The sequence below is a fragment of the Bolinopsis microptera genome, chromosome 11, assembly GCF_026151205.1.
Source record: "Bolinopsis microptera isolate Bmic1 chromosome 11, MBARI_Bmic_1.0, whole genome shotgun sequence".
NCBI lineage: Eukaryota > Metazoa > Ctenophora > Tentaculata > Lobata > Bolinopsidae > Bolinopsis > Bolinopsis microptera.
In genome coordinates this window covers 20,342,172-20,355,339 of record NC_087082.1, presented here as the reverse complement: position 1 = coordinate 20,355,339, position 13,168 = coordinate 20,342,172, and the positions used below count along the sequence as shown (strand labels likewise).

Here is a 13,168-nt window from a genome sequence, read left to right as displayed (position 1 = left end):
CCCCGATTTACCGCGGGTAATTCCTTTCCCGAATTACTATTTAATATTTGCCTAACATTTTTTTCCGACAAATTTCAAATTTGACTACATTTCCGATAATTTAAGATTTTTAAAGATACAACATTTTAAAAGTTACAATTATCTTGTAATACGAAATTTGATACAAGCTGGGTAAATGAAGCTATTCAGTTTATTAAAGTTAAATTGAACAGTTTTTTCTCCGATTTTTGGCATTTAAAAAGGACAAGGGCCGGGCCAGAGCTAGGAGTAACAATTCCGGGACTAGACGACGCGCATCTGCGCCAATAGCGTGAAACTTTAAATTTTGATACTGGAAGATTCCTTTCCGTGGATCACAGTGATGATGTTTACTTTAAAATTATGTAAATGTAATATACTTGATACAACTTTTTACATTTTATGATTCAAATAGCTTGATAAATATCTCATTTATTCAAAACAAGATATCTCTAAGAGTCCCCAGTAACCAGGTGACTAAGACTGTTACTGTCGTGGTTACTGTCTTGAGTGTCATGGTAACTGGTTATAGCCACACAACGGCATGACAACCGCCACATTCCTACCATCCGTACTGCATTTTAAATATTCAACATAATATACAATATTATTTGACTGTCACATTAGAGATACTGTTTCATCTTTAGCTCTAAGGATTGAGACAACTATGAACTGATGCTGGATCGACATTAGGATTGAAGATCTCTGTCGTACTTGAATCCTAGGTTTCCACCGTATGTAATAAGTATTAGTCACGCGATATATTGATACTACCATAATATAATAACGAGCAGAATTAATTAATTGAAAGATATTGTCCTCCCCCAGCAGGAAATCCTAGATCACTTGACCAGTTAACCACTTCACTGTTATATCGTTACACGCTCAGTTTCCACCACATCCACCACTTTCACCACTTTCACCACTTTCACCACTTTCACCACTTTCACCACTTTCACCACTTTCACCACTTTCACCACTTTCACCACTTTAATCACCGCAATCTTCACTTCAGTAGCTAGTTGATGGTGCAGCTAAACCAGCTTATGATGTACATCTCAGTAACTCTGCCATTTGCCTTCACACAGCCAATTTAGTGTGTCTTACACTCTTACACCCAACGAGGGAGATTTACTGCTGTAGTAATGTCATCGAGAGTAATTCTGACTTTATAGTAAAGACATTATTTTATAAGTTAAAATAAAGCAAATGAACTATGAAACCTACCGGTCGTTTAACTCGAATATATCAATTATCAGACCCGCCAAATTGGGTGTAACTTAACCATTACAAATTGGAGCAGAGGCAATTCCGTTTTATTAGAAAGATTGCCAAAACTCAGGAGAGCTTTAAAGAACAAAGAGAATATCGCACTTAAAAGTTGGTATTCACAATAAAGATTTCTTACATCATAAAAGCAATTAATAATCAAGATTCCTGCCACGAATTAAGTTTAACTAAATGTATTATAATATATGATAGGGAACTGTATGATTTGTAGGATATGTAGGATATGTTAATGTAGGATATTTAGGATATGTAGGATATGTAGGATATGTAGAGTATGTAGGATATGTAGAATATGTAGGATATGTTGATCAACCTTAGGAAGAAAGCCCCGACTTCGATACGAGGCTCCCAGAGCTCCAGAGTTAGAGTAGACCATCTTATCTGACATAATCTTCTTCATTCGAATCGAAATGAAGCAGCCGGGGGTGTAGGTAAAAGCTGCCGGGGGTGGAGGTAGAAGCAGCCGGGGGTGGAGGTAGAAGGTAATGAAGCAGCCGGGGGTGGAGGTAGAAGGTAATGAAGCTGCCGGGGGTGGAGGTAGAAGGTAATGAAGCTGCCGGGGGTGGAGGTAGAAGGTAATGAAGCTGCCGGGGATGGAGGTAGAAGCAGCCGTGGTGGAGGTAGAAGGTAATGAAGCAGCCGGGGGTGGAGGTAGAAGGTAATAAAGCAGCCGGGGGTGGAGGTAGAAGGTAATGAAGCTGCCGGGGGTGGAGGTAGAAGGTAATGAAGCTGCCGGGGGTGGAGGTAGAAGCAGCCGGGGTGGAGGTAGAAGGTAATGAAGCTGCCGGGGGTGGAGGTAGAAGGTAATGAAGCTGCCGGGGGTGGAGGTAGAAGGTAATGAAGCTGCCGGGGGTGGAGGTAGAAGGTAATGAAGCAGCCGGGGTGGAGGTAGAAGGTAATGAAGTAGCCGGGGTGGAGGTAGAAGGTAATGAAGCTGCCGGGGGTGGAGGTAGAAGGTAATGAAGCTGCCGGGGGTGGAGGTAGAAGCAGCCGGGTTGGAGGTAGAAGGTAATGAAGCTGCCGGGGGTGGAGGTAGAAGCAGCCGGGGGTGGAGGTAGAAGCAGCCGGGGGTGGAGGTAGAAGGTAATGAAGCAGCCGGGGGTGGAGGTAGAAGGTAATGAAGCTGCCGGGGGTGGAGGTAGAAGGTAATGAAGCTGCCGGGGGTGGAGGTAGAAGGTAATGAAGCTGCCGGGGATGGAGGTAGAAGCAGCCGGGGTGGAGGTAGAAGGTAATGAAGCTGCCGGGGGTGGAGGTAGAAGGTGATGAAGCTGCCGGGGGTGGAGGTAGAAGGTAATGAAGCTGCCGGGGGTGGAGGTAGAAGCAGCCGGGGGTGGAGGTAGAAGCAGCCGGCGTGGAGGTAGAAGCAGCCGGGGGTGGATGTAGAAGCAGGCGGGGGTGGAGGTAGAAGGTAAGCCATACAAACGGCCCCCAAAACCTGAACCTCTGACCATTATACACTTGATAGTGTAGTCAGGTATACAATACATGTGTTCCCACGTGCAATCAGCAGCTGTTACCCCTCTCTTATATCATGTGTAATACACTACCTACCCCCACACAAATCTCCCCTCAGTAGTATGAGTAATATCAGGCAGCGGGCTCTCTTTCTAAACCTCTCATATATAACACACTCCTACACATTATCCACACATAATCCACATTGTCCACACAAGTACTCTACATCTCCACTGGTGTAGAGAGAGAGAGAGAGACTCCAGACTCCAGGTAGTAGTATCTCTCACTGGTTGTGCTGGGGAGTGAGAGTTAATCACTTGATGAGTTGGAGATAATCACTTAATTGACCAATTATACACGCAGCTAGACTCACTGTGACGTATAGTAGAGTGTAATGGCAGACGAGGAAATGTTGCCACAGAGCCCTGCACAAATCATACAGACCCTCCCTGCTACTGGAGTAATACAGAGCTCCACGAATTGGAACCCGCCGATATAACGTAAATCTGCGTAAATCTGCGTAAAGCAGGTGCATTAATGGTTCAATGAGTACTACAGTACGTAAACCAATGAGCCTGACACATGATGCGTCCATTTCAGAGTTGAAGCTGAGACGTCAGCTCAGTTCATTGGATATAATCCGTAATGAGTTTTAGGATCATGAATCATAGCCATAGTATGGGTGGAGACAACCACCAAACTTACACTGCGTCACGATCAGCTCTTAGCTCATATATAGCGTAGTTAATCTGTCTGCATCCTGCAGCCAGCTTTCAATCTGCGTCCTGCAGCCAGCAGCAATCTTCTGGCTTTTCAAATGAGTGTGCTACTGCAGCTACAAGCCAGCCTTATTCTCTGAACCAGTAGACATACCTTGCGATTTGTTCTTCCACAGCAATTTATACACGTCATAGCTACCAATTAACTTTATCACAGTATACTGTAGGTCTACACATCATGTAACATAGTAACTAAACTAGTAACTAACCTAGTAACTAACTTAGTAACTAACTTAGTGACTAAACTAGTAACTAACCTAGTAACTAACTTAGTAACTAACTTAGTGACTAAACTAGTAACTAACCTAGTAACTAACTTAGTAACTAACCTAAATCAGTTACTAATACTTCCTACTGCCACAACATTACTGTTAGTTGCTGTAGTAATATCGTTATACAGAACACTATTTCAAGTAGTAGTAGTATGTCAGGACCACTTGTTGGAATCACTAGAAGTACTAGAGCAACAGTAAGTACCTACTCCGCAAGCATTACATAACAGTAGAGGACTATAGTGTTAAACATAGTCCTCTACAGTAGAGGACTATAGTGTTAAACAGGATTCTGACATAAAGCGATTTTGGCTAAGTTTCACTACAACTCCGCTCTGCTGTCAAAGCCGAAATCTGGTCTCACAGAGAATGAAGTCCGTTCACGGTTTGGTGTCTCACCCTTCAAATCCAAACACTATTTCTTTTGCGCTGAAGTTTTATTAAGACTTTACAATCGGCTTCACCTTTACTTATAATTATATCTGCACTCTTCCATTTTAAACAGGATTTTTCTTTACAGCTGGTATTCTGCACCTCTTTAAATTCTTGATCTACTCATTAAGTTTTCAGTTTCTGGTCACTTTTTCTGTAACATAGTAGTCGTCAGAGTCCTTTTACTCACGTTATACTCTAGCTTTCGTGCGCTTCGTGTTTGAGATCCCTTCGATAGAGTCTTGTTACTCACGCGTGCGCTCTCCTTAGAGTTACCTGGTTAGTGTACTCATTCGACATTGTGAAGACTAGAGTCCTGTTACTCATGCGTGCGCTTTCTTTAGTATCACCTGTCTATTGCACTTTGTTAGTTTCCTGTTGCTCACGCTCGCGCTCTCTCGCCAGTGTCACTTGATTGTGCACTCTTTTCGCGCATAAAGTTCGACTTTTTCTTTTACATTATCTACACTCTTACACTTACAGCAGCACTATCTACTTCTAATTAGTTTTCAGTTTCTGGACACTGTATTTATTACCTTGCAGTCGTCAGACTCCTATTATTCACGATTTACTCACTCAGCTTTGCTTCTACTTTTGTCTCTCTTCCACATAGTTCCGTTACTCGCGCTCTTGCCAGTGTCACATGATCGTACAATGTACACTCTTGCCCACGCACGTAGTTCTTTTTCGCCATGCACCAAGGAAGCATGATACTGTTTTGCTCAGTATATGAAACCTAACCATACAAAGTACAGCACAACAACGGTGCAGTATAAAAACATTGTATAAAAACACTGTTAAATTTATCTTCACTCGGACTTCTCCTCAGAAGATCACTAGATGCTGGTTCCTTGTCCAATATCCTGCCTAACATTGGACTCAAATTCCAAATACTTCACTAGTTGTTGCCTTACTGCACCTGACTTCTACTCGTTCACTTGCTTGGTCAGGTGTGGCGGCTACCAATTCCTTTGCATTGTGTATGTTTACATGTTTGTGTATTTTAGCCCATACTTCGTGGCTGGACAACTCTTGAACACTCACCACAACCAGCACCACATCCATACCCTGCATCACAACATTCCAATTTAGTTCTCAGGTTCATGCTCAACGTTTTAAAACACCAGAGCTTATATTTATTCTACTTTCTGGATACCGGCCATATTGCCCGTCATTTATGACCACTTCGCTTGTTTACAGCATCCATTTTATCCCCTTTACTTCTTTCTTTCTTAAGTTATATATATTCTCTGATATTATTTTGCAGCATCCTTTCATTAGCCCCAACACTTAGAAGTCGTTATTTAGACCCTCTTTGTGAAGACACGGTTTCTTTTAATAGTTCAAACTTCAATCTGCCCATTTAATGTCTTAGCAATTTATTCTCTCCTCTATCCTCTATATTTCAGCTCCGTACATAATCATCTTATTTGTTCCCATCTATAATTACCGGAGCTATTTCTGTACCTCTTTCCATTCATATACTCACTTTATCGTCTATCATGAGGCATGGTTTTTAATTATTATCTCACGATCACCATTTATCCCCTAGTAGCTTAATTACCTCATGGTACTTTGCTAAGTACTTTTCTCGGTAGCACATTATACAATTAGATCCATTTTAGACCCTCTTGACTTTATAACCTCATGGTTGTGGCACTTAATTCTAGGATGTTTAAATCATTAACAGTTTTTCTTTCGGATTTTACGGTCTGCCAAACGTTCACTCAGCACCTAGGTACTGATTACCTGCATAGTGCATAGTTAATCACTAATCTCTATCCCTTTGTTTTTCCCAGCCGCTAATCTGTAGCTCACTTTTCAATCGACCCAGTTTAGACCTCATGTCATTTAGATCTTCTATGTTGAGACAAGTTCTCAGATAATGGTTTTATAATTACGGTACTGAGCAGTACGTTTAATTATTTAACCACATCTATCATGTTACCCTTACTTTTGCCACTGGTGGCATCTTTATCACTTATTTATAGCACACTTCACAGTTCACAATCGACCCATCTCTAGACCCAATCATGCAAATGAGTTTTTGTCACCACCACCTACAACAAGAGTCTGTTATCAGCATCACGAACAAAGGATAGGACAAAGAAGACACTCTCTGCCACACTCATAGAGCCTGGCAAACTCTAATCACAGGTTAGTCTGGCAGTGGCTCACACTCTGTTGATATCTCTTTAATGAGACTTGATTTGAGGCCTCTCAACTTCCCTAGTTGAGTGTGTCCCACAACCAAGCACATTGCCTAGAAGTCCTACATTATATATTATAATGAACCTGGACATATGTGGCGTGTAGCTCTATAAACCAACCAAAACCATAGTGTTAAACAGTTTACTTTGAGTAGTAGAGAACTTCATGATATAAGGATATAACAGTAGTTTATACTATATAGTAGTATATATAATAGTATATATAATACTATATAGTATATAGTAGTATATATACTCAATATAGTAGTATATATAATAGTATATATATATAATAGTATATAATATATACTATATATAGTAGTATGTAGCAGAACACTTCTCTGAGACTATCCTATATTACATGGTCCTGCCCTTATCTTGTCATGCAAGCAACTCTCCTCTGATCTAATACCGTCTGTATACACTGTATACTATCCAGACTCTAAACTTAACATATTGAGCTGCTTGTGGACAGTGTCACAGGGAGTATAACAGAAAGTGTTACAATTAGCGTAACAAAGTGTGACATTTTACCACGGGGAGTGTAGCTGCCGGAGAGCCGGACATTGAGACACTGATTAATGAATGATTTCCGCAACAGATCCCACCATGACTGCGCTCCAGTGAGGGCGTACATAATAATACATGTCCTGACCTCTCATGTTACGGTCTAATCAAGCAAATATGATATTTCAAACAACGGCCAGCCAATCAGCAAGCAGGATTGAGAGTCACGTGACCGGTCCCCACCAATGGAAGGACAGCAAGTATCAGCAGCAAGCATGTCGTTTTCAAACCACCTCGACAAGCTATTGTGATCGGTCAAATGCTCTGTCAATGGACGTCCACTGTATAGCAGTATATTATATACAAACAATGAGTTTTAAAAACGTTCATAGAAAACATTATGATAATTATTATTATGCAGTTATACTGCAGAGCTGTGGAAAATTGTAGAATTAGTGATGGATCTCTGAAGACGTTTTAAAGACATTTTACTAAACCAAACTGGGGCTGAAATTTTAAATGTTCAGCAGATCGTACAATTAAGCTTGCCACAATGGTTGATAATATATAGTAACAGTAATTCTTACTGTTATTAAGCTGCGAAATAAATAAGGCGACATTTTTCTTTTTTAATACTTGTTTTTATAAGAAATGATAAGCATATTATTATACTTCGATCAATAAATCATAGTGAAGCATTTTTGTCGATATAAATTATCCATGATGATTAAAATTAATCTTACCAGCGCGGCGGTCGTAAACTCAATTTCCGTTAATATCGAATTACTATTGAATGGCATGATTACTTAATTACTGCTTATTAGAAGATCAGCTGTTGCAATAAAATCTACGACTCGACTGTCCGTACGTCTTGTTGTACACCATAATCAAGGGCATACCAATTGAAATTGTTATGTAGTTAAGTTTTCAACTTAAACATTTTTATCATTTTTCTACAATCAAATAATGATTAGACGATATTTAAGACGGAAATGAAGAAATATCAAATTGGTAATTGGGTCCTTAGGTCATCAATAATAAATAATAGTACAATTCTATCCGTGTATTATATAGATCATAACCCAGATCAATTCTTTGTGACGGGTTTATTGTAAGCACACAGTAAACTGAGTAACAGCTTGTACCACAGATATTAACTGGGCGAGTCAAGAAGGCTGGTCCAATACAGCCTGTATTCAGGCCACCATCACCAACCTAACCCAACCCTCCACCACCCTAACCCAACCCTCCACCACCCTAACCCAACCCTCCACCATCCTAACCCAACCCTCCACCATCCTAACCTAACCCTCCACCATCCTAACCCAACCCTCCACCACCCTAACCCAACTCTCCACCACCCTAACCCAACCTCCACCACCCTCACCCAACCTCCACCACCCTAACCCAACCCTCCACCACCCTAACCCAACCCTCCACCATCCTAAGTCCTAACCCAACCCTCCACCATCCTAAGTCCTAACCCAACCCTCCACCACCCTAACCCAACCCTCCACCACCCTAACCCAACCCTCCACCACCCTAACCCAACCTCCACCACCCTAACCCAACCTCCACCACCCTAACCCAACCCTCCACCACCCTAACCCAACCCTCCACCATCCTAACCCAACCCTCCACCACCCTAACCCAACCCTCCACCACCCTAACCCAACCCTCCACCACACTAACCCAACCCTCCACCACCCTAACCCAACCCTCCACCATCCTAAGTCCTAACCCAACCCTCCACCATCCTAAGTCCTAACCCAACCCTCCACCACCCTAACCCAACCTTCCACCACCCTAACCCAACCTTCCACCACCCTAACCCAACCTTCCACCACCCTAACCCAACCTCCACCACCCTAACCCAACCCTCCACCACCCTAACCCAACCCTCCACCACCCTAACCCAACCTTCCACCACCCTAACCCAACCCTCCACCACCCTAACCCAACCCTCCACCACCCTAACCCAACCTTCCACCACCCTAACCCAACCCTCCACCACCCTAACCCAACCCTCCACCACCCTAACCCAACCTTCCACCACCCTAACCCAACCTTCCACCACCCTAACCCAACCCTCCACCACCCTAACCCAACCCTCCACCACCCTAACCCAACCCTCCACCACCCTAACCCAACCCTCCACAGTCGACTGGCGACCAGAAGTCACATCTTGGTATATTCACTGTGTTATTTCCACTAATCGAGCAGTTAACTGCATTAATTGTTAAATATATAATTGGTAAATAGTTGGTTTAAATAAAAGCAGGACCGTCTGCAGATACAGTAAACATAAGACCGGTCTAAAATTAGAGTGAATAAGATCTAGATGCTATTATATGTGTGTATAGTGTATAGCTGGCGGGGATCGTCTGCCAAATACCAGGAAATGGTGTATTTTCAATGTTTACATTTTTAGTTCAACAATAGACTGTGTTACTGTCAACTACCTGTGTTGGCTCGCAGCCAGCAAGTTTGTTGTTTAACAAGGCTCACAATAATTTAGATATTGACATGTTGTTGTGAGCATTACATGATAATAAGTTTATGTAAGTTTTTTTAGGATTATTCAAATCATAATTAATTGAACATAAATGAACGTCTCTCAGAAAAAAATACAGATGATAATCTTAAATTAACAAAACTCCCTCCATCACAGCAGTGTGGCGATTAAAGTGTCGTAAGTATTAGTAAAGTACTGATTACTGAATACACTTAAATAATACTTTCAACACTCTTATATAACTTATAATTACTTCTAATAATTACTATATTATAATAGCTAATAATTTGAGTACTTGTTTGATGTCGAACATTGTGCCATAATTAAAGCATCACTATCAGACGCTGCCATTATTACTCGAAACTTCTGTCTCAATAATACTCATATAATATAATAACTTCTGTCCCTACATATATAATATTATAACTGAATATTAGTGGAGAGCTGGAGGTGAATTCTGTTTTGAGAAGTGACGGTTATTCGAGGAGTTTTATTGGTAAATACTGGTCACGTGTGCTGGTCACGTGTCAGAAAATACGGTTCACCTCTCCACCAGAATGGAGATCTTTAAACCCGCCCTATAAACCAGCGTACGTGCCAGATATTATCTGCAACGCGAAGACGTACAAGCCATTTTAAACAGTTCAGTTGTTAACAGCTATTCATATTGGGTGACCCTGTCAGTGCTGTACCCTGCCACGTGACTACCTAGCCGAGGCTTCTGAAAGAGGGCCTGTTTCTTGAGGAGAGTATCCTAACAAGTTATTAACAATTAGTAGAAACTATAATAATAATACGGGCCATGCCATGTTAAACAAATCTCTCCGATAACAGTGTTTGTTATGAGACTATTGTACCGTTTGTGGGTACATACATTACATATGTAAAATATGATAATTTTGTATTATCATTGATTGCCACATGTAACCTTTATCACTGCCATGTGGTGTATAATGTGTGTCCTAAGAAATTAGTAATGTGTTGTAACAAGGCCATTACATGGTGGGACTTCCATCAGGAGTATTATAATTAGTTACATTTCAATCATTAACATTGTGTGATCACAAGTAACCAGTAACCAGTAACCAGTAACCAGTAACCAGTAACCAGTAACCAGTAACCAGTAACCAGTAACCAGTAACCAGTAACCAGTAACCAGTAACCAGTAACCAGTAACCAGTAACCAGTAACCAGTAACCAGTAACCAGTAAAATAAGCTCTAGGATCCATCTAAAAAAGTGAACGTGGCTGTTGTTGGAGCTGAAGTGGGATAGTTTGATGGTGGAGGTGTGATAGTGGTTTAAGACATACTCGCTTGTGGCACACACTTGCTCACTGCTAGTGGCACACACTTGCTCACTGCACAACACATTGTGTTGAATACAACTGAGTGTTTAACAGATCCGTCAATCCAACGCCCACTAGACACTGTCACAATGTAGATACTGTCAGTAGTCCCCGTCTCTTAGCAACTGTAACCAGTAACCAGTAGAGATGGACTAGTGAAATTGGGAATATTATAGTCGGTATAATTACCATAATACCCCCATCAGGAGTCAGTATTAGGGCCGGTATTATGGCTGCTTAACCTGCGTCTTGGATTACGATTCCGCGCTGTCGTGGAGCAGAGGCACATATTAGGTGTGGAGGCTTGTGGAGACACCATCTAGACAGTGCACTGTAAATACTCACACCTCTCATTTTTGAAGCCTTACTATGGGCTAACCTTCCACTTCAACATTTGAACACGTTTAAAACGCTTAAAACGCTTAATGAAGTTGAACGGTTTCACCCCAAACAGTGTGTACGGAAGTAATGTATGAGAAGGAGGTTCTAGCGCTGGAATACTGCACTGGATATTACAATTCATTTACTTAACCTGGTAGTGTTCAGAAGATACTAATTTTTCATACCAACGGTAATAAATATATTGCATTTTATAATGTATTAACAACGTGTTAATTTAACTTCATTCGGCATAATGAGGACAGCGTGAGAACTTGAACATTGTTAAACGCGCAAAACTGTAAGAACATTTACGAGCACGTTATTTAAGAAGAACAGACTTCTATCATCAAGTAACTTGTACGATATCATAGTGTCATCATCAAGTTCTTATATGGGGTTGAGAATCTGCCATTGTTCCAACAATTTAACATAAAGAATGGAGTAGTTATCATGGTGAATACCGTATTAGGTATGATTACTGTCTTTAAAGTTACAAGAGTTCAATTCTGGCTGACTAGACCAATCCATTTAAAAAGGCAACTTTTTACATTTTCTTGCATGAAACGAGGTTTCAATTATTTCCCTTCTAACGAACAGTTGCTTAACTCTCCAAGTGTACTAAGCAAGCAAACCGCAAAAGTAACCGGGACATTACACCACTCATGTAGCAAAGGTATTGATTGGTAAGCAATAAGTAAGACATTCGTTATAATATAATATAATCTCCCTCTCTCCCTCTCTCCCTCTCTCCCTCTCTCCCTCTCTCCCTCTCTCCCTCTCTCCCTCTCTCCCTCTCTCCCTCTCTCCCTCTCTCCCTCTCTCCCTCTCTCCCTCTCTCCCTCTCTCCCTCTCTCCCTCTCTCCCTCTCTCCCTCTCTCCCTCTCTCCCTCTCTCCCTCTCTCCCTCTCTCCCTCTCTCCCTCTCTCCCTCTCTCCCTCTCTCCCTCTCTCCCTCTCTCCCTCTCTCCCTCTCTCCCTCTCTCCCTCTCTCCCTCTCTCCCTCTCTCCCTCTCTCCCTCTCTCCCTCTCTCCCTCTCTCCCTCTCTCCCTCTCTCCCTCTCTCCCTCTCTCCCTCTCTCCCTCTCTCCCTCTCTCCCTCTCTCCCTCTCTCCCTCTCTCCCTCTCTCCCTCTCTCCCTCTCTCTATATCTGCTTGATTACAAGACCCCTGGGGAGATCTTAATCAAGCTACACAACATACATAAGGTATAACACTATATTCAGATTAATTGCTTTCTCGCTCAGTTGGCACAAACACACACGCACACACACACGCACACCCATAAATATCATATATAATATACAATGTTATATACAGTGCTTAGGCGCAGCTTTTAATAAGATTTTAAGATATACAGCTAATACTGTTAAAATAGTGTTAACGTTTTAAAATATATTCGTCACATGCTACCGCACATAATATGTACAAATCAGATAAAATTATGATGAATATTTGAAAGGTATTTTAATGAGACCTCTCTTGATATCTGTATTTAAATAAACCATATATATAATAAATATATCGACACATACCTACTTCTTAGACACGTACAACACGTACCTTGATGGTCTCAAATAGTTTGATAATGTTAGGATGAGAAAGTCTGCGGAGGAGCCTTGCTTCCCGGAACAAGTTCCGCCGCACGTAGTCATCTTTTATGTTGTTCATGTCGATTATCTTTACTGCAACCTATAGCGAGAAGGATGAGAACATGTCAGTAAATAAAATTTGCAGCAACAAGTATTGAATCACTTGCCGGTTAAATTAACTGCCTCAAAACTCAAAGGGCCAAAGAATGTGTTAACGGACAAAATTTACCACTGTATTCCCAGGACCCAACTGATATAATAACTCTGGTCAACGAATATTGAATACTGAGTTACTATCATCATGTTAAGAGTTGGTGCTGTTTTTATTAGAACAACTCCCTACAATGCAGTGAGTGTGGAGCCAATTTTAAATT

At 41.5% G+C, this 13,168-nt stretch overlaps 2 protein-coding genes across 4 annotated transcripts in view; one reads left to right on the top strand and one right to left on the bottom strand.

The window, feature by feature from the left end:
* The window catches only part of LOC134822809 (chitooligosaccharidolytic beta-N-acetylglucosaminidase-like), a gene marked incomplete in the record, with an annotated part of 941,725 nt that overhangs the window by 238,192 nt on the left and 690,365 nt on the right, over positions 1-13,168 (top strand).
* The window catches only part of LOC134823565 (MAP/microtubule affinity-regulating kinase 3-like), a 55,034-nt gene that overhangs the window by 41,237 nt on the left and 629 nt on the right, over positions 1-13,168 (bottom strand). For all 3 annotated transcript variants that reach the window (XM_063835090.1, XM_063835091.1, XM_063835092.1), the window contains exon 2: positions 12,766-12,894. In XM_063835090.1, the coding sequence (XP_063691160.1) occupies positions 12,766-12,894 (129 nt within the window). The remainder of the gene's footprint in view (positions 1-12,765; positions 12,895-13,168) is intronic.